The sequence below is a fragment of the Lytechinus pictus genome, chromosome 5 (genome assembly GCF_037042905.1).
Source record: "Lytechinus pictus isolate F3 Inbred chromosome 5, Lp3.0, whole genome shotgun sequence".
Classification (NCBI taxonomy): Eukaryota; Metazoa; Echinodermata; class Echinoidea; order Temnopleuroida; family Toxopneustidae; genus Lytechinus; species Lytechinus pictus.
In genome coordinates, this window is record NC_087249.1 from 52037324 (window position 1) to 52056222 (window position 18899).

The following is an 18899-nucleotide window of genomic DNA, read 5'->3' on the forward strand; positions in this document are numbered from 1 at the left end:
ATATATATATATATGCCCGATACGCCATATCGCCCCCTCAAAATGTTTGCCTTATGACGCCATATTGCCTGTTCCATGATATGACCGGGAAATTTTTGGCTCTGGCCACCGACCCCTGTTACGCCGCTGTATGACAGGCTCCCTGGCGTTTTTTAAATTGTAATTTCTTTTTAATTATTGCTCCGAGCAATCCCGGCGAGCAATGTCTGCCAAGAATTCTGGCCTTGCTAATGCCCATACCACCCACTAAAGGATGTTCTGGAGGGATGAATCTATTCAAAATAGCTATCTTCTGAAACAAACTTTGTAGGCTTCCCTCTTCTCCGCATTATACCTTAAATCTATAGTTCCCCTGATCTGTTCCCAAATTTAGAAACGTGCTTATTGAAATCTATATTTGCTTCTCCGTCGTGGGATTTCTTGTAAACATAACCCCGTAGTCTGGCTGCTATTTCTGGCGTCCCCTAGTGATTATTTGTGTTTTGTACAACTCAACAACGGTCTCCCAAGTACGGCTGGTGGTTGACTTTTGGAGGGGTGTAGACGATTTGCTTCTCTGTGTCGACGCCTGACCAACTAAAATATTACATTGGCATTTATCATTTTCAGTTGCTTTGATGGTTTCATTGAAGGTAAGTGATGTCGTTATTTCATTTCGATCATGCTCAATATTAAAAGGAATTTACACATTTGGAAAATGCGATTTTTTTTTTTCTTGCGGCGTTTCTTTTTAAGGAAAATAAAACTCAAAATAGGCCTATATTGAATTCCGGCTGGTGTGAAATAAGATAAGATGATGATCAAGCTGTTTCACCCTTCATTTTCTCTTATTTTTCTTCTTCTTCTTCGTCTCCTTCTCCTTCTTCTTCCTCTTCTTCTTCTTCTTTTCCTTCTTCTTCTTCTTCTTTTCTTTCTTTCTTTCTTTCTTTCTCTTATCCAGTCCTCCTCCTCCCACTCCTCCTTCTTTTTTTTCTTCTTCTTCCTCTTCTTCCTCCTCCTCCTCTTCTTCTTCTTATTCTTCTTCTTCCTCCATCCTCTTCCTTCTCCTCCTCTTCATTTTCTTCCTCCTTCTTTCCTTTCTGTTTTTATTTTATTCTCATTTTAATTCATATTCCTATAGTCTTAATCTTAATAATCTTATTCCTTTTCCTATTCTTATTCCTACTCTTTTATTCTTCTTTATTTTTTCTTATTCTTCTCTTTTGTTATTCTTATCCTTCTCATTTTGCTTCTTCTTATTTTTCTTCTGTTGCTATTTACCCCAATTATTTTACCCCATATTTGGTCCTGCATAATATCTAACGAACGTGTTTAATTCTTCCGCATCCCTTTCCATTCTCACATTTTATTTTTGGATTAGTCAGTGTTATTTAGGGGTTGCATGCTTTATTTATGGATATTTCGGTTAAACATAATAATTATGACATTATTTTTTTTCTTGTATGACTTTTATCTTGAAATATGATCTTGCCATGTAACTTTAGAAATGTCATTATGTCAGGTTGTCAGGTTCGTGTAAAAAAATATGGGGTAACATTTTAACAAGCACGAGGGTAATTATGTATCCAACCAATTTCGGGCAGTAGGCTATTTTACCCAATGCGGGAAACATATTGCCTATAAAGGTTAAAAAAATAAGCAGCAATTACTTTATAATGGGCAAAATTTGCATCACACTGGATAAATAAAAATGCCCAAAAGAAATGCCCAATGTTGATTGGACACATAATTACCCTCATCATGCTCATAGAGCATTTTTACCCAATATTTATTAGAGTGTAGGGCATAATGTCTCATAATATTCTGGTCAGTTTTAGCCTATAGAGGACTCCGCGATGATATTCTTTTCATGATTTTGATATTGTCATTACATCCGTGATGTAATGACAATATCAAAATCTTAAAGAAATATCATATATCTATATTTATCAACTATTTAACTGTATTCTATCATCGTGGTCCTTTTTCTCAAAGACCTGCAATTTTTGGTAACTTTGTCATCTTTGTCATCTTTACTTCAATTGGTTGCTGGGCCCTATACCGTGATATTTTACCACAATCTTATTAGTTTAGTATGAATTGGGCCTCTGAAATATTACGTTTATTTGTTTCGATAACTAACTTTTTGTGTTCAGGTATGTAGAATAACCATTTGAGATGTCAGGTTTAATAACCTATTACTATAAGAAATAACTATAATTATATAGATATTGTTAATCTTTTTTTAATGCTATAAATTGAAATAGCAATGTTCAATTTCTAAAATGTATCGCTTAAAATTTGTTTAGATTTTATTTCACTTTTAAAAATCTCTTTAAACTGAAAAAAAAAAATGAATGGGCCTATATGAGTTCATTTACTTGTTGCATTCAAGTGTTTTGATTAATATGATGTTAAACGACACACCAAAATGCTTTATACAACATATTAACTATTCAGCATTAAAACAGGTTGTATAAAAATGATTGTTTAAAAAAATCTCAATTCATTTTGCATGTAATTTTGCTTTAGCGAACAATATTGGTCTATAGGTTCATCTTTCACAATTTGGATTGGCTAAAAACATTGCTGAGAATGTACTGCTTCTTCCTTCCACACCTTTTATGAATTTTTATTTCTTGGCTTTTTCATCTTTTCATTATTCCCCTTTATCACTTTTATTTTGTCTCATTTTCTGCAAATCAAAAGAGTTGGTAATTTTACGACAGTAAATCATTTGGGAATGATAATATACTACATCTCATCCCGCTTAAAAGAAGTGGAGGGATATCCCGTTGCCCATGATGATCGACCCACGCCCCCCCCCCCCCCCCCATTGACATTTACGCTGATATTGCTCTTTCCCGGGCTCTTTCAATTAAACTCTAGATCTGGAATCTGGTTTGGTTTCTATGGATAAACTTTATTTACATCTCAGATTGACCCAGTATTCCAGATATCGACTACAACAACTGCACGAAATATTAAACAAAGCTTTGAATAACCGTTATATTTAAAATCAATGTTTGAAGTCTCTGTTTGATCAACCCTCGCAGATTCTTAAGCTCCTTTCTAACGCATTTCTCATGGACGCAAGATGATGGGACGTTTGATGCTGCCGTGTTTAGTTTGGCTTGTTTTAGTTTTGCTCTACCGTTATACAAATAGAGTTGAAAGGATTATATGAGAGATGAACGAAACAATCAGAAGGAATTAGATGATAAGCAGAAATTATGAAATAAAACAACATCTTTTAAAAAAGGCAACCCAAAATTACCCAATATCTCTAATTTCAATTTGAGTTAAACTTTAACATGTTTAAGTGAGGATATGACTTGTTCAGAAAGGAAAACAAAAGAAGGCAAATGCTTCCTTTCTTTTTAATATTATTTTCTAATGAATAATAAGCTACACTTTGAGCATGTACAATCCGAAAAACGGGGTTTGCTATACTGTCGTACTTTGGCAAGAGGAAGCAAGTTACAAAAGTATCATGTGTTCGTCATTTGGCGTCAATGCAATTTAACAGCATATTTTCTTCAATATTTTTCCACAGAACGATAATTTCTTCCCCAAATTTTACCCGAACGTGCAACATACAAGGGTGATTCAGAAACAACAATAACTCAAATTTGACTGATGTGTCACTTGCTTCCTTTCGCCAAAGTTGGGCAGTATAGGAGTGCACCGTGTTGTGTATGACTATATAGGCCTAGTCATTTAACTTACCAAAGTAGCCAAAATCGTATAAAATTAGAGGAAATTTAGGGTTGAATGTTGTTAAGTGCTCTTTCCTTTTTTGGTTACAATAATAATAATAATAATGAAAATAATGATAATAATAATAACAGGATAGTAAAACTAATAGAATAATAAAGCGACGAATATTACTCTTTTTATTATGCTCTTAATTTGTATTGATAAATTTTATTCATAATCATTTATTCATCATCATTCATTGTCTACCCCTCCCCCAAACATGCCAAAAGGAGGGGGCTGAAAATATTGGTATACTCCGGTTTTTTTTATAATCAGTGCAACAACGACCCTGATAGGCATACGTTAAACAAAACGTATCGTTGTCAATTTGATGTAGAACACGTAATGGCCATGAAAAAGACAACGAGTCAAATTTGCACTTCTTGCCATCTAATCTTTAACAAAACTTTGATGAGATTATTTGAACTAATCCTGGGACTTATTGGTTGGTTAGATAATTAAGCTCTTTGGTTGATTAAGCATTTGTCTTCGTAGTTTGGTCATTGGGTGCTGCATGCAAGAAAATATTTGCAATCGCAATGTTCTGTTGCAAATTATCAACTAAAAAATCAAGTTTAACATCTGTTTAAAAAATCAGACCATTAATTGAGTGCAAATTTGCAATTAATAAGACTGATTGACTTTGACTTGCTATTGCAAGTTCAACACTCCATAATTTTAAGTAATGTCTAGTATACCGATTGTTTATTGGGGTTTATTCTTTAAAAAGGGTAAGTATATCTGACCTATATGCGTATATGACTGTATAAATTATGCTTATAAATTATGTTGCATGCCAGGAATAATAAAAGGCTTGATCTAACAATATTAGAATAACATGATATTTTGATTGTTCACACGATATCATAATGACTTAATGCATGTAATAAACATTCGATGTATATATAATACAAGCATTGATTGCAATATTTCGTTTAGCCTATTTATCGGAAAAGTGGGGACCGGAGTGGGGGTTTCCCTGCTATATGGATTCCGTCACGTAGTCATGATAGGCTATTTTCGACATTTCTATATACAAAGTAGATTATTTTCTGGTTTGCGATTAATTTTTATCCAAATGCTTAGAAATTAGGAGAGCGAGTCGGGACTCTGACTCCGTGGAACTAGGTGATAAAAAAAAAATAGCTGAATTCAAACTTTATAATTGGGCTGTTTTCGAGGAAGGAGATGGAGGAGGAGGAGAGATGTTTTTCTATCTTTCATCTATAGTAAAGCTGTTATTATCGCCTCCATGCGCTAATTATTTTCATTAGTCATCTGTTGGTAATTAAACCTGCGTTGATGAACTATGCATGGACAATCAATAATCCATTGTCATTTTACTACTCGTTTTTATTACCCCAGTGCTAAACAACGCCGCAATACTTTCACAAAAGGGAACAAGTGAATGTTTTATACCTGTATATCAACCGATGTTTATGTTAAACTTACGGAGATTTTGGAGTGAAAATGTTTTCAAAATTGATTTCAAGTCGTGCAACGAGAATAATAATGCCTGCACATGCCCACAGAGAATGAGGAACGAAATAAAATCTTCATCGTATTCACTATATCAGTACGTTGCTTAAGTTGAGAATGGTTATTACCTTGGTATTGGTATTTATTTTCCATATCACATTGTTAAAAACAATACAAGGTAAATGTATGTACATAATAAAATCAAAAGTATAGTGAGATGGCTGGATAAACCTATTCAGCTTTGTTAATATAACAAAACTGTTCTTCCCTGGGGTCCAGAGAATATGTAACAACGGTTTTTTTTCTATAGGAAATATGGCATTGATTCATGCCGAATCATCCAAAGGTTGATAAGATAAGATTGATCTGGAGGTATAATTAATGATTCCGAGTTATAGCGCATAATATCACTACCATTTATATTGTATGCATGATTTCGTATGATTTATGTTCCTTTCACATCGAATTTGGGTATTTTCAAAGAGATGGGTTAACGAACCAGGATATAACCTTTATCAAGATTCTGTTCTTTGAAATGTTTGCCAGAGGGATGATCACTGTTTCGTCTCAGGGTGTCTTTAGGTTGAATTCTCAATATCTTTTCCAACGTCTTATTGATGTTTTATTGTAAATCAGAATGATTGATGTTATCCTTTTCTAATCGGTTTTAAAGGAATGGCACGTAAATTTGTGGCCTAAAGATGCCGGTGATTCCACATCTGTGGTTTAAGGGACTTTCCCCTTGAGTAACCTGCGTGCAGATTTTTAATGATGCCCCCCCCCCCGGGGGGGTCACTCATGGCCTAAAGATGCCGGTGATTCTACATCTGTGGTTTAAGGGACTTTCCCCTTCAGTAACCTGAGTGCAGATTTTTAAAGGACAAGTCCACCCCAACAAAAAGTTGATTTGAATAAAAAGAGAAAAATCCAACTAGCATAACACTGAAAATTTCATCAAAATCGGATGTAAAATAAGAAAGTTATGACATTTTAAAGTTTCGCTTATTTGATGAAATTTTCAGCACTATGCTAGTTTGATTTTTCTCTATTTATTCAAGTCAGCATTTGCCTGGGGTGGACTTGACCTTTAATGAGGCAATCATGGCCTAAAGTGGTACCCAAGCTCGTCCAAGCCCCTTAAAATTTGCCTCTTCATAGTTTAATGTCCGCGTAATCCTTGGTGTCAAATTTTACCCCTAAATGACTTAAAAGGGATGGTCCGGGCTGGAAATATTTATATCTTAATACATAGAGTAGAAGTCACTGAGTAAAATGCCGAAAATTTCATCAAAATCGGATAACAAATAATAAAGTTATTGAAGTTTAAAGTTTAGCAATATTTTGTGAAGACAGTCGTCATGAATATTTATTAGGTGGGCTGATGATGTCACATCCCCACTTTCCGTTTTCTTATGTTATTACATAAAATCATAATTATTTCATACTTGTGTGAATAATATGTCTCCCTTATAATGAAATTAGTTGCAGCAATAAATATCTAATGCACTAAATCAGTTGTCAATCCAATTTTTCTAGTTCTTGGAGGAAAAAAATTGAATAACTCTAATTTCATATAATAAAATACAAAAGAACAAGTGGGAATGTGACATCATCAGCCCACCTAATGAATATTCATGACGACTGTTTTCACAAAATATTGCTTAACTTTAAAATTCAATAACTTTGTTATCTGTTATCCGATTTTGATGAAATTATTGGCATTTTGCTCAGTGAATTCAATCTGTATACTCTATTTATTTATATAGCTATAAATACTTCCAGCCCGGTCTGCCCGGACCATCCCTTTAAGATCATGTAATGTACACCTAAATGGCGTAAGATTATGTAAAATATACCCCTAAATGGTGTAAACGGGGTAAACGTCTCAGGACGAGCTGAAAAAAAAACCTTTCTAAAATTATTGAATATAAAACTGAAAAAAATACCACTTTTTCCAATTGAAAATAAATAAATGAATAAAATCGTCGAAGCCTTTGGTCGAAATACTTACCCTTGTTTGACGGGAGTTTTTTTTTTTTTTTGGGGGGGGGAGGGGTGTGGGGGGGCACGAATGGGTACCAAATCATTCCTTACTTGACCCCCCTCCCCCCGAATGATGGCAAAGAAACACCCATCAGAGATCTAAACTTTTCCGTACATCCACCCCTTCTCACCCATAGCCTCTGCCCTCTCGACCTACATCTTGCTCTATTCCTCTTCCTATCTTTTATCCGACTTTCCCCCAAATATCATTGTATGTTTAATTAAATCATAAAACTTATATCAAGAAAAATTAATCACTCTCTTTCCCTCATCACTCTCTTTTCTCTCCTTATATACCCTTCTCTCTCGCCTCCGGGGGGGGGGGGGGGGTCAGCAGTAAGGCTTTCATCCTCGTCCAGTCTCTATAACCTATTTTACTCTCTTGTAATTAGTCCGGTTATGGTAATGTGGCATAATTGTATCGCCAAATACATGCCTCCAGAATTATTAAATGGTCAAATAAAAAAAGGAAACAACAAATGTAGTACAAGCAATGCCGTTGCTTCCTGATTGACGACATTCACGTTTTATTCTGTATAGATTCTGGAACTGCACTAAAAAGGACAACCTGTCTTCGCGCAACATGAAATACCAGAGCATCTGAAAGATGATCCTGGATTCCTCTTGGACGACATCACCCATCTCGAACACTGAACGGACTTCAGCTACGGACTGAAGACCTACAGGGCGCCACCACCATGACCATGAAGGCCGCCAAGGCCTTGAAGGGCCTGAAGACCCTATCTGCGGATCAGATAGGTGTCCTAAAGAGTGTGAAGGCATCTGAAATGAGTAGTGATATCCGCTGTCAGAACCATGCAGAGAAAGAAGCACTACGGAAACAGATCAACATCTGGTATCAAGACCAACACGTAAGGAATCGTAACACTCTTTTAACCGCCAATATACCATTTGTTTTGGGGGCTTGCTGTTTTTCCCGCCAACAGTATGCTCATTTTAATATTTCCCACAAAAAATTTCAAAACTATAAATGGAACAGTTTTGTTATGAAATCATCCTGGTGTATGATAATATATCAAATGCCAGCCCCGCCCCAAACACCATCTTTTCTCCATCTGAATAGCTTTTGTTTGTGATTAATTCTATGCAAAGGTCATGATGATCATCATGAAAAAAAAATCATCATGGTCATGCAGGTACATGACCTTGGGAAGCGTGGGTGCTGGGGTGCAAAATGGATGATCCAAACGGACCTACATTTTGTAGAGAAACCCTTTTTTGCCAAATCTACGTCAGCAACCCCTGCACTAATATCATTCACATGGCCCTGTGTATGTATCGGTAAAATAATAGAAACAAAATGTTGCATTTCGAAATCATTATTATTAATAGAAGTGTGTCTCTGAATGCCTTTCTGAATATGAATAGCGTATGTTAGCAATTTCGAGTCTATAAATAATTTGACCCTACATGGTATGTATGAGACATTAAATCATACGGATCGATCAAGTAATTGCAGTTTATTCTGCATTTAACAACTTCTTTTGTGAAATGAATCTGAAGAAATGTGTATTTCATTCATTGCGGCATCGATCGCATGCAGCTGCATACAGCTGCACTCGTTGGGTTAAAACGGAAAATGTACAGGAAGTTTAACTCCATCTGTCATTGGCGGGCTTTTATTTATCGAGTCCGGCATATGAAAAGATCAGCATAAATACTAGACAATCGAGGATATGTTTGAATAATTGTTGCATTTCTGTTAATGTAAGCCTTCACATAAGTGCAGAATGCAATGGAATTTCAGCAAAGATATCACACAGTGTAGTACACTTTCATTTCTAACCCCAGACAATGATTACGTTCTTTGTATATTATGAACTTCAGTTTATTAGCGCAAAGGCAGAACAAAATTGAAAAAAATATTGAAAAAAATATATATACTACAAACAATATCATCACGTGATTCATTTCAAGTGTATGGAATATATAAAACTTAATATGAATTCTGGAAGGCTTAATTGGAAACATCCATATTTATGGTATATTCATTAGAATAACCAGAAATCAAAAGTAAAAATTTCATGTAGCTTTGTTGGACCCCAACGAATAAAGCATTTGCTGATAGGATGTTCCATCCCGCGAGTGGTAAATAGATAGATAGATAGATATAGATAGATAGATCTAGATAGATAGATCTAGATAGATAGATAGATAGATAGATAGATAGATATATAGATAGATAGATAGATATATAGATAGATAGATAGATAGATATATAGATAGATAGATATAGATAGATAGATATATAGATAGATATATAGATAGATATACATAGATATATATATATATATATATATATACATATATATATATATATATATATATATATATATATATATATATATATATATATAGATATATAGATATAGATAAATAAATAGATATAGATAGATAGACAGACAGATAGATAGATAGATAGATTGAGAGATAGATAGATAGATAGATGAATATACAAAAATAAGTAAGTAAAAATTAGGCACACGACCGGCATGAATGAAATATAGTGACTGACATATGCAATGCGAATCAAGTAATATTTCAGCCCAGTATCTACTTAGCAGATTGCAGCAATAGTTAATGCCAGAAGCGGATCTAGAGGGGGGGTTGGGGGGGTTGCAACCCCCCCCCCCAAAAAAAAAAAAAATCTTATTCTATTTCTATGTATTTATTTCAAAAATTTTCCCTACTGTGGGAGGGGGGACACCCCCCTCCCACACCCTCCCCCCTCGCTCGCTCCGCTCGCTTGGACTCGGTCGCTACGCTCCCTCGCATACCACCCCAACCCCCCCCTTTATAAAAAGCTGGATCCGCCCCTGAATGCTGTTGATGTTTTTAGTTGTTGCTATTTGTTCGTCTTAGGGGGTGTTGCGAGAAAATATTTGCGATCAATTGCAAATATTCTGTTGCAAATTTACATTTGATAGATTAACGTTGGCTTTAGCAAATCAGATTAAACTTCTTGTTTCAAGGAGCAAATTACCAATCAATCACTAATTTGCAATTAACTGCAAGACATATGATTGATTTAGCTACCAAAAATTGACTTGCAATTGATCGCAAGTTTCTTGCAACACCCCATTACACTTCAAAGAAATATTTAATTCTGAACGATGTCCATTCGAAATACAATTCAGATTTAATGGCGTTGGAGAGAGCTCAGAATTATTATCATAATTATAGTATATATAAACTGTATACGATTAATATAATGATGATGATGACGATGATGACGATGATAACAATTTCAATTTTTTTTTATGATGATAATAAAATGGCCTTATTATGTTGAGTATAATGACGACGGTGGTGAATAGTCTAACGATAACAAAATTGAAGACTGATATGATAACGGCGACGATGGATATAACGTTTTATTTTATTGATTCTCTAAATTTCAGGAGGCAGTGAAGAAATTGTCTCAAGATCAACAACATGCTTTCAGGAATCTCATCAAATTCCAGAACGAAAAGAGAAAGATACAAAGACAGTCATACATTCAGGTGTGTAGTTTCTTTCAAAAAATCTATAAGACAGCCGTTTCTATTGGAATGCGTTAATTTCTTTAGAAAAAAAAATCAGTTCAAATCATTTTTAAGTTTAGGAAAAATAAGCAGGATTATTATATGTATATTTTGAATATATGTGTTCACTTTTTCTTGCTAGTTATATTATTTTATTTTTATTCTCACATTGCCTTTCGTTAATGTTTTTGATTAGCTTAAATTTGTTTTCGTTCCCAGCAGCATTTTTCTATTTTTTACTCTCTTCATATCTACAAAATAAAACCACTTAATAAAATCTGGTATAAAAATTAGTGTAGGTTGCAGATTACAATGACATTTACTTTGACTCTTAAAGATCTTGTAGAAGCATTAAAATGACTTGTTTAAAACTTTTCTCACTTTTTACAGAAACAACGCGCAATCCAGCAAACGCTTCGAGAACAGGCCATCAAAGACAGGGAAGCCGCCGCGAGAAAGTTTCTTGAGAGCACTATGAAGAAGGGGAAGAAGAAAATTGTGCAAAGACAAAAGGTTAGCAAGATGGTTGAATTTAAAAAGTCATTTGACTGTTAAAAATCTGATTGTAAAAATATGTTTGTGGATGAAAAGGAAATGAGAGAGCATGGGAGGACAATTTTTGATATGGGGAGAGAGAGAAAAACATAGGAGTTGTAGATCATACAAACAAAATAAAAGGCGGGAAGAAGCGCAAGGGCAGAGTGAGACAGGAGGAGAAAGGGGGAGAGATAGAGGGAGAGATAATAAAAGAGAGAGGGGAAGGGGGAGGGAGAGAGAGGAAGAGAGAGAGGAAGCGCGCGCAGGGTGACGAGAGTTGAAGGTTGGCGAGAGTTGACGAATGTTGACGAAGGTTAACGAGGGTTGATGCAGGATGACGAAGGTTGACAAGAGTTGACGAAGGTTGACGCGTGTTGAAGGTTGAGAAGAGTTTACGAATGCTTTAGAGGGTTGACGCAGGTTGACGAAGTAGAATTTTCAATTCCTAAAAGATAAAGTCTTCAAGATATCTTGATAACTAACCATCCTTTTCAAAGCGAAATAATTGCAAACCTCCAAGATTCTAACCATTATGTTCTCTTTGTTTTCATTGCAGGACAAATTGGAGACAAAACTTGAAGATATAGATGAGAATGATGACATTGATGTTGAAGATGAAAACACACAGCAATCAGTTGGTGATAGATCAGAGGACGAAAACTTCAGGATAGTTGAAGAAAATAAGAACCAAAGTGAGGACAAAAATCAGGGGGAAGTTCCTGGACGAGATTCAGTCGACAGCGGCATTGCAACAAATTCAGTTGACTCTCAAAACTCGTTTGCCAAAATTGCCGAGAAACTGCCTCACCATCAATCAGTAAAACTAAAGGACTTCGTAGGCAAGAGAGAAAGAAAAGTGACATTTGTGGAAGAAAGGACAAGTGACGTAGATGCCAATTCGGATATTGACGACATTGAAGAAAGAAAATATGTTGATGATCATGAGAGCAATGACGTGATGGTAAAACCTATAAGCATATCACACCACCAAGTGACTGTTATTGATGGGGAAACGGGACACTCAGAAATCCTTCCTCGGCAGAAAACTCACATTGTCGATGAATCTCTTTTCCTTAGGAACCAAGTCGGCGGCCTCTCTCTCAGATCAAACAGAATGCCCGATATTCATCGGGCCCATCTTAGACCCAGTACATCAGAGAGACAGCTACGGGATGATGGTGGGGTTGCCATGCCAACAAGGACGGACTCCGATCTCGATCGCATTGATGCGATCGCACGCGAAAATGGAAAGTCACACTACGCAGACGACACTGTTACACTCTCGCGAATGAACACAACAAGCTCAATCTTGCCGCCAATTAGGGAAGATGCACAGATCAATAGGCAACCGGACGAGACGCAGGATCGTTTAGGAGCGATCGATGTCATCACAGGAAGGACTTATCACGTGGGTAGCGACAATTCCGTTGTTGATGCATCTCCTGCCAAAAGTTTTCCATCGTCTGTCGGTGAGAAGATTCCTGATCAGTCGGTGAATGGAAGCGATGAGGAAGAAGTGCATAACGCTGGGAATGATGACGATGAGGTGGAAAAGAGAGACAAAATTCGAGAGAAGAGGATGAGAGAAAGACGAAAGTTGGAGGATGACATGCATAAATACCATGTGGGAATTGCCAATAGGACGTTTAAAATACCAGAATATGAAGTAAGTATTTCTTTTCATTTTAAATTCATTACTTGTTCCATACAGTATCTACTTGATCGTATAAATGTTGACTTTTTCTCAGAATGATAATTGGCACACTTTGATCACTGCCCGTTCACGTTTTCGTTCCGTTTTAATTTGGCCATATTTTGCATTCTTTCTCTTTCAAAGTTTGACGAAAAAGTTGATAGTCAGTAGTCAACACTTGGCAGTGTAAACTGTTCATGAAGCTGTTGATTTAAATCCACCCAATATTGATCAAAATGCTGGTGTGTTACACAAATTCGAAATTAATTTCCTTTTGAGATGTGGACAAGGGGTACACAGTCCCTTTCAACCAACAATTAGTTGCAAAATTAAATTGATGGCAGTTTATTTTAGATGGTTAATTCAGTCGTAATTGAAACGGACTTCAAGTGGATGTGGGATGTTATTGTTCAGAAGTTTTCACAGTGTTATACAAATTATAAGTAGTAAAATTTGTTTCAAATTGCATTTTATTGATAAGCAAGCGTTATTCCCATTTTCCAGGTCCCTCCCGTGTCTCGTGTTCCCGTATACACTCGTAACTCGGTTGGTAGTCTGGTTGCCAGCGAGAAAACCGTTCGACTCGCCTCCGAAGATTTTAAACTTCCTTCCCGGCGTCAGGAGTATCTTATTAAGAAAGCTCTCGAGTGGGAGGAAGCGAGGAAGGAGGTCAGGGAGAAAAAACTCAAAGAATTTCTTGCCAAGATGAAAGATTTAGGTAGGTTTTATTCCCATCACAAAAAGATAAATTATATTGCTACCGTTCATTTTCTTTTTACATATTTCAATATTTGGGAATTAAAAATAAAGCAAAGATAGTTTTCAACGTATATTTGCCATTTGATCATCAAAAGTATACAAACGAAGGCTTTATAGTTGCATATATTACACAAAGCTCTTACTTCTTTGTAATAGTATTTTCTATCCAAAATAGTAAAATGATGTTTTTGTATTTCTGTTTTCATATTTATTTTATGCTTTGGTCTAGATTGTTTTATGGCGGTAAGAATTTTACCTTCATGCGTCTTCTAAGCATAGGGATTTGTTTTACCTGGACAATTCATGTTTGGTTTTACATCTCGGAATTTGTCGTGGTCGATGAATCAATTTGTTTCGTGACAATCTCTAAAATAAAGCAAATGTGTGTGATACGGATGATGGCGCGATTATGCTATATAGGAGTACTTTCACGTGGGCTTTATAAAAAAAGAACAAAGCGGTATCATAGGCTCATGTCCTTTCTCAAACAACCTTTTTGGCGAGGTGACGTAAGGATTGAGATACCAGCTGCCCACACATTTTTTCCTGACAATATGATATATAATAAAGGAAAAGAAAAACAAAATTTGAACCGGAAATTATCATCGAGTTATTTTCACAAGGTTGTTAAGCTGAGATTAATCAATATATAGATGGATTGTTTTTTTTATATGATCAAGCAGACCATTTTGTTTTACGTCCAGCTATCTGTTGATTTGCATGATTGTTAGGGGTCGCCCCCGGGGTCGCAATTGCTTTGTATTTAATTTCAGTGAAACAAAAGAAGTAATTTTTGATCGAAATTTATTTCAACCATCTTTGTTTAATGTTTTGCTTCAATCAGTACTTAATATGTGAACAAAAACTAGCATATTATTTATTCTTTTAACAGCAGGTGTATCGTAGTCTGATAGTCATTATGATTAATCAATTTAGAAAAAAATGGTTTACAAAAGTGCAATATTTGATTACTTTCTTTCTCTTGGTCACACACAGAACAAAGCCTACCGACGAAAATTGACCGAAGCAAAATAGGAAGTCGCCGGGAACCATTCCAGACACAGAAGAGAGATAGTATCAGCCACAATAGTATGAAATCAACCGTTTTTGGTCGCGCTTTGGCAACAGGGACCAAGTACACCGGAGAATCCACCGACGTCAACGACCTCCGGAACTGCCGTTACATTCGCCAGACGAGCATTGATAACCCATCGAGTAGTCTGGATGAGTCTTATGAAGCAAGGAGGAGAAAAAGAGCCCTGGATAAGGTCTCGAGTTGGGGACCACTTGGTGCGCCACATGGTGGGTCTTCCAGGACGAAGAAAAGAACTTCAAGACCTTATGTGTCAATATGACCAATGGCTTAGCCGAATGTGAACAGGAGGGGGGTGAGACAATGTGTCCCTGAGGGCATGCCGAAAAAATTGCTCGTCTTATGTGAAGGGTATTATATGCATGATTCTTGCATTTGAAAGCAAATGAAATTAATGAGTGATTATGTATCCTATCGGTTTGAGGGTTTTGCATGTGGCTAAACCAAAAACATATTTTTACTTGCCAAAATATTGTGCAGAAAAGTTCTGACGGAAGAATTTTTCTTTTAATCCGCACGCAACTCATGTTCGCCTCCAACACAGTTATCTCGATAGTCGATAGAAATTTCATAGACCAACAGAGTTGTTGGAGTCGACAATTTGTTTATATACGCCGAAAAATTATCGCAATGTGCTGAAAAATATCGATGCACAGGAGTTTCTTAATGATGCCGATAAATTTTCACATACGCCGATAATATGCTCTAGCAACGGAGCGCCGAATTGTCACACGAGTCTATAGCAATTTTCATTTGAGTGAGTCGGGAAATTTGTTGGAAGAAGATATTTTGTACAAAGACGACAAATTGTTTTGAGAACCATTAACGAATTATGCAGAATAGCAGGCCATGTTTCATGAAGATGACAATCATGGGATCGGGAGCCTAATAATGATTGTCGCAAAAAAGGAGAACTGTGAGTGTCGGCTTCTTCACAACTGTAGATAAAGTCAGGGGCCCCTGATTTTATCTGTAGTTCTGAAGAAGAGGTATATACACAGGGCGTTTAAAGTTAGCGTGTAAGAATAAAAAACCATCACACCCAAACACAAAGTATTTCCATCGTACTTTGTCTAATGTTGATCTGAAAACTGGATCAGTTCCGATCTAGTCAATTTTGAACCTGATCAGCCTGACTCGGCAAGGATATCGGGCCAATCTACTTTCTTTAGGGTGATCGACAATTAACACTCTCACTCCCTGCTCGAATATTTTGGACATGTCCAAATGCCTCCTACATGGAATTCAACCAAGCTAATAGACCAATGTATTGAAATCGATTCCCTTGCATAGCTTGATCTACCAGTTCGATAATACTCTGATCATACTTCATGCTATAGGTTGATGTCGATCAGATCAACCCGATCAGTCTAGATAAAGCCCGATCACCCTGTTCGGCAGTGGGAATCTTATGGTACCTTTACCTTATGAGGATATCGTATATTAATCATTATAAGGTGAAATGGTAATTCGACATTGGGAACCTATATACTTTTATATTATAATGGTGTAGATTCTCACTGCTGAACTGACCAACTCGATCAAACCCAGTGGGTGTTTCATAAAGTTCACTTCCGAGTACGACTAGTCATCTTTTCTTTTGGAACGACATCAACATCAATAAAGATCTGGGCCCCGTTGTACAAAGAGTTACGATTGATCCGATCAATCGTAACTCTATGGAAATCCATTAGTGTCATAATTTTTTCTACAGGAAATTTGCAAAATGTCCTTTGTAATCAAAGGATAACACCCCAAATTGTCAAGAAATCAATGAATTTATGGATATGCATTCATATCTAGAATTTTTTTTGAACAAACATGCATTTCGTATGTTGACTTTGCTGGCTTGCCATAGTTATGATCGATCGGATCAGTCGTAACTCTTTGTACAACGGGGCCCTGGTGTGTATCATTTGCCGCAAGAAATGATCCCCAGTCATTTTGTTAACTGGTAAAGTCGCTTCTAACTTACGATCCGCTTTATGAAACACCCAGCTGATCAGAATCTTTTCCTCCATATTATTCTTTTCTTTTTTTCGGTACCGTTACCAGAGTCAGGCTACCGTGGACGGCATCAGTCTACCTTGATCGACATTGCTCTGCTAACATATACAGATATTTGAACCTATCCAAAATGTTCAAGAAGGGAGGCAGAGTTCTGTCAATTGATATACTGATATTTTATTGATTTTCTGACATCGATACATTATTATCAAAGTATTATCGCACAAAATTGAGGCGGACTAAGTGAAGATTCTGTCAAAGGTCTAGAACTATGCGGCATGCCAACTAAGCTGAACATCCTTGTTCCTGGCTATAGACCCAATTCAAGTCAAGGGTATGTTATTAGTTCTCAGGAATTTCAGCAAACATACAAAAATTAACACTGATCAATGGGATCGTTGCACAATCAAACGCAACTCGACTTTCCATCAATCAAAAGTGTTCGCGTCGGGAATTGTGGTTGATTTTGTAACTCGGCTTCAAACGCAACTTCTGCAGTGGATCCCATATGAAACATTGATTTAATAATGGATGATTAACGACTGCAAATCCATGGGCCTCGTTTTATTTTGATTGATTGATTTGTTTATAGTGTCATTATCATTAAAAAAAATGTGTTTGTCATTTTATGGCATAATAAATTAAAATGATATAAACACCAGTCAATGAAAGGTGAACGAAAGTAATCAAACTGTTCCGCTTTTGAATAATTTTTTTCATTGTTTTAATAATTTTTCAAAATAGCAAATGATCTTTTTGAGAAAATGAAGAAAGAATGTGATACCATTTCGAAGAATATGCAAAAAAATACAGAAAATTGCAAAGCTGATATACTACAGTGAGTTATTTGCTTGAAACTTGCCAAATAGTTTATTTCTCAAGCATGCATGGGTATCTCAATAGATTTATACACCAGTCGTGTATCGTGGATGCCAATAATTTATTGAAATTATGTAGTCGAAATGCGTAATAGCTATTGTGCCATGAATGGCATTACCAATAATCGAAAAGCAGTATTAGCAAATCGAACCATTTACTGAATCGTTGATTTTGGTTTTACAGACGTTTATCGATGCTGATTAAATCTTCACAACTAGCTCCATGCTGGGACAAACCATTTTACAACACCGCCTGATCTTATACTGACATAGGTGACAAATAATGGGGGACACAATGATCTGATTGATCACAAATATCACAAATCATTCGTTTAATAAGACCATTAATTTCCACTGAAGTGATCAAAACAAACCCGCTGATATTTATTCCGGATCATATCTGAACTACGCCCTGCGTGGTTATTAATTATGATTCATAAAATGTGCATTCATTGTGTAATAAAATCATATATTGTGTGAAAAGTTAAAAATAGATGTGCTATTATTTGCTTTTATATCAGATGGCAAGTCAGAGAATTGAGCGTGTGAAAAAAGGTGTTGAGGATTTTGTGTGTTGAGGAAGAAATGGTGGAAATTTGTCAGTTAATGTGAGAAAGGGAAGGGGTGGGTCGGGGTAGTGAGGACGAGAGAAGTCTGATGGGGAGAGCGAGAGATGTATAGAGGAAGAGACGAGAGAGTGGGGGGGGGGTCGACTATTAAAAAGGGAAGAGAGGGAGAGACCGGGGGGAGAGAGAGAGAAGATAAAGAAATAGAGAAGGGGGGTGGATATTGAATACAATTTAGTTTCTGAATTTCGTATCTTTAACAGCGTTTCTTTCCGTATTGATCATACCCCCGCCCCCGATTTATAATGCACATGCAACGTCGGAAATCCTATAGGGGCTAGGCCAAATATTATTTTTGTGGGAAAGTTATTTTATAAACCAGATAGTTTCTTGTAACAATATGTTGTGTTTTATGATGTCTAAATTAATATATCTATTTTCGTATTGTACTGAGATTGCAAAGAGATAACCTATTCGTTTCGTACGCCTTTGTAAATATATTTTCTAGCTTGTATGTGCTTGTAGTTAGAACCAGTACACAAGTCAGATATATAAAGCCAG

The 18899-nt window shown here is 36.2% G+C and overlaps 1 protein-coding gene across 1 annotated transcript; it reads left to right on the forward strand.

The window, feature by feature from the left end:
• The first annotated feature begins 484 nt into the window (after positions 1 to 484).
• On the forward strand, positions 485 to 18258 carry LOC129261105 (uncharacterized). Its single transcript, XM_054899152.2, has 7 exons — positions 485 to 632; positions 7801 to 8132; positions 10683 to 10784; positions 11196 to 11318; positions 11899 to 13008; positions 13540 to 13753; positions 14791 to 18258. The coding sequence occupies exons 2-7, from the start codon at positions 7959 to 7961 to the stop codon at positions 15147 to 15149; spliced, it is 2082 nt and encodes a 693-aa protein (XP_054755127.2). The 5' UTR covers positions 485 to 632; positions 7801 to 7958; the 3' UTR covers positions 15150 to 18258.
• Positions 18259 to 18899: the final 641 nt, after the last annotated feature.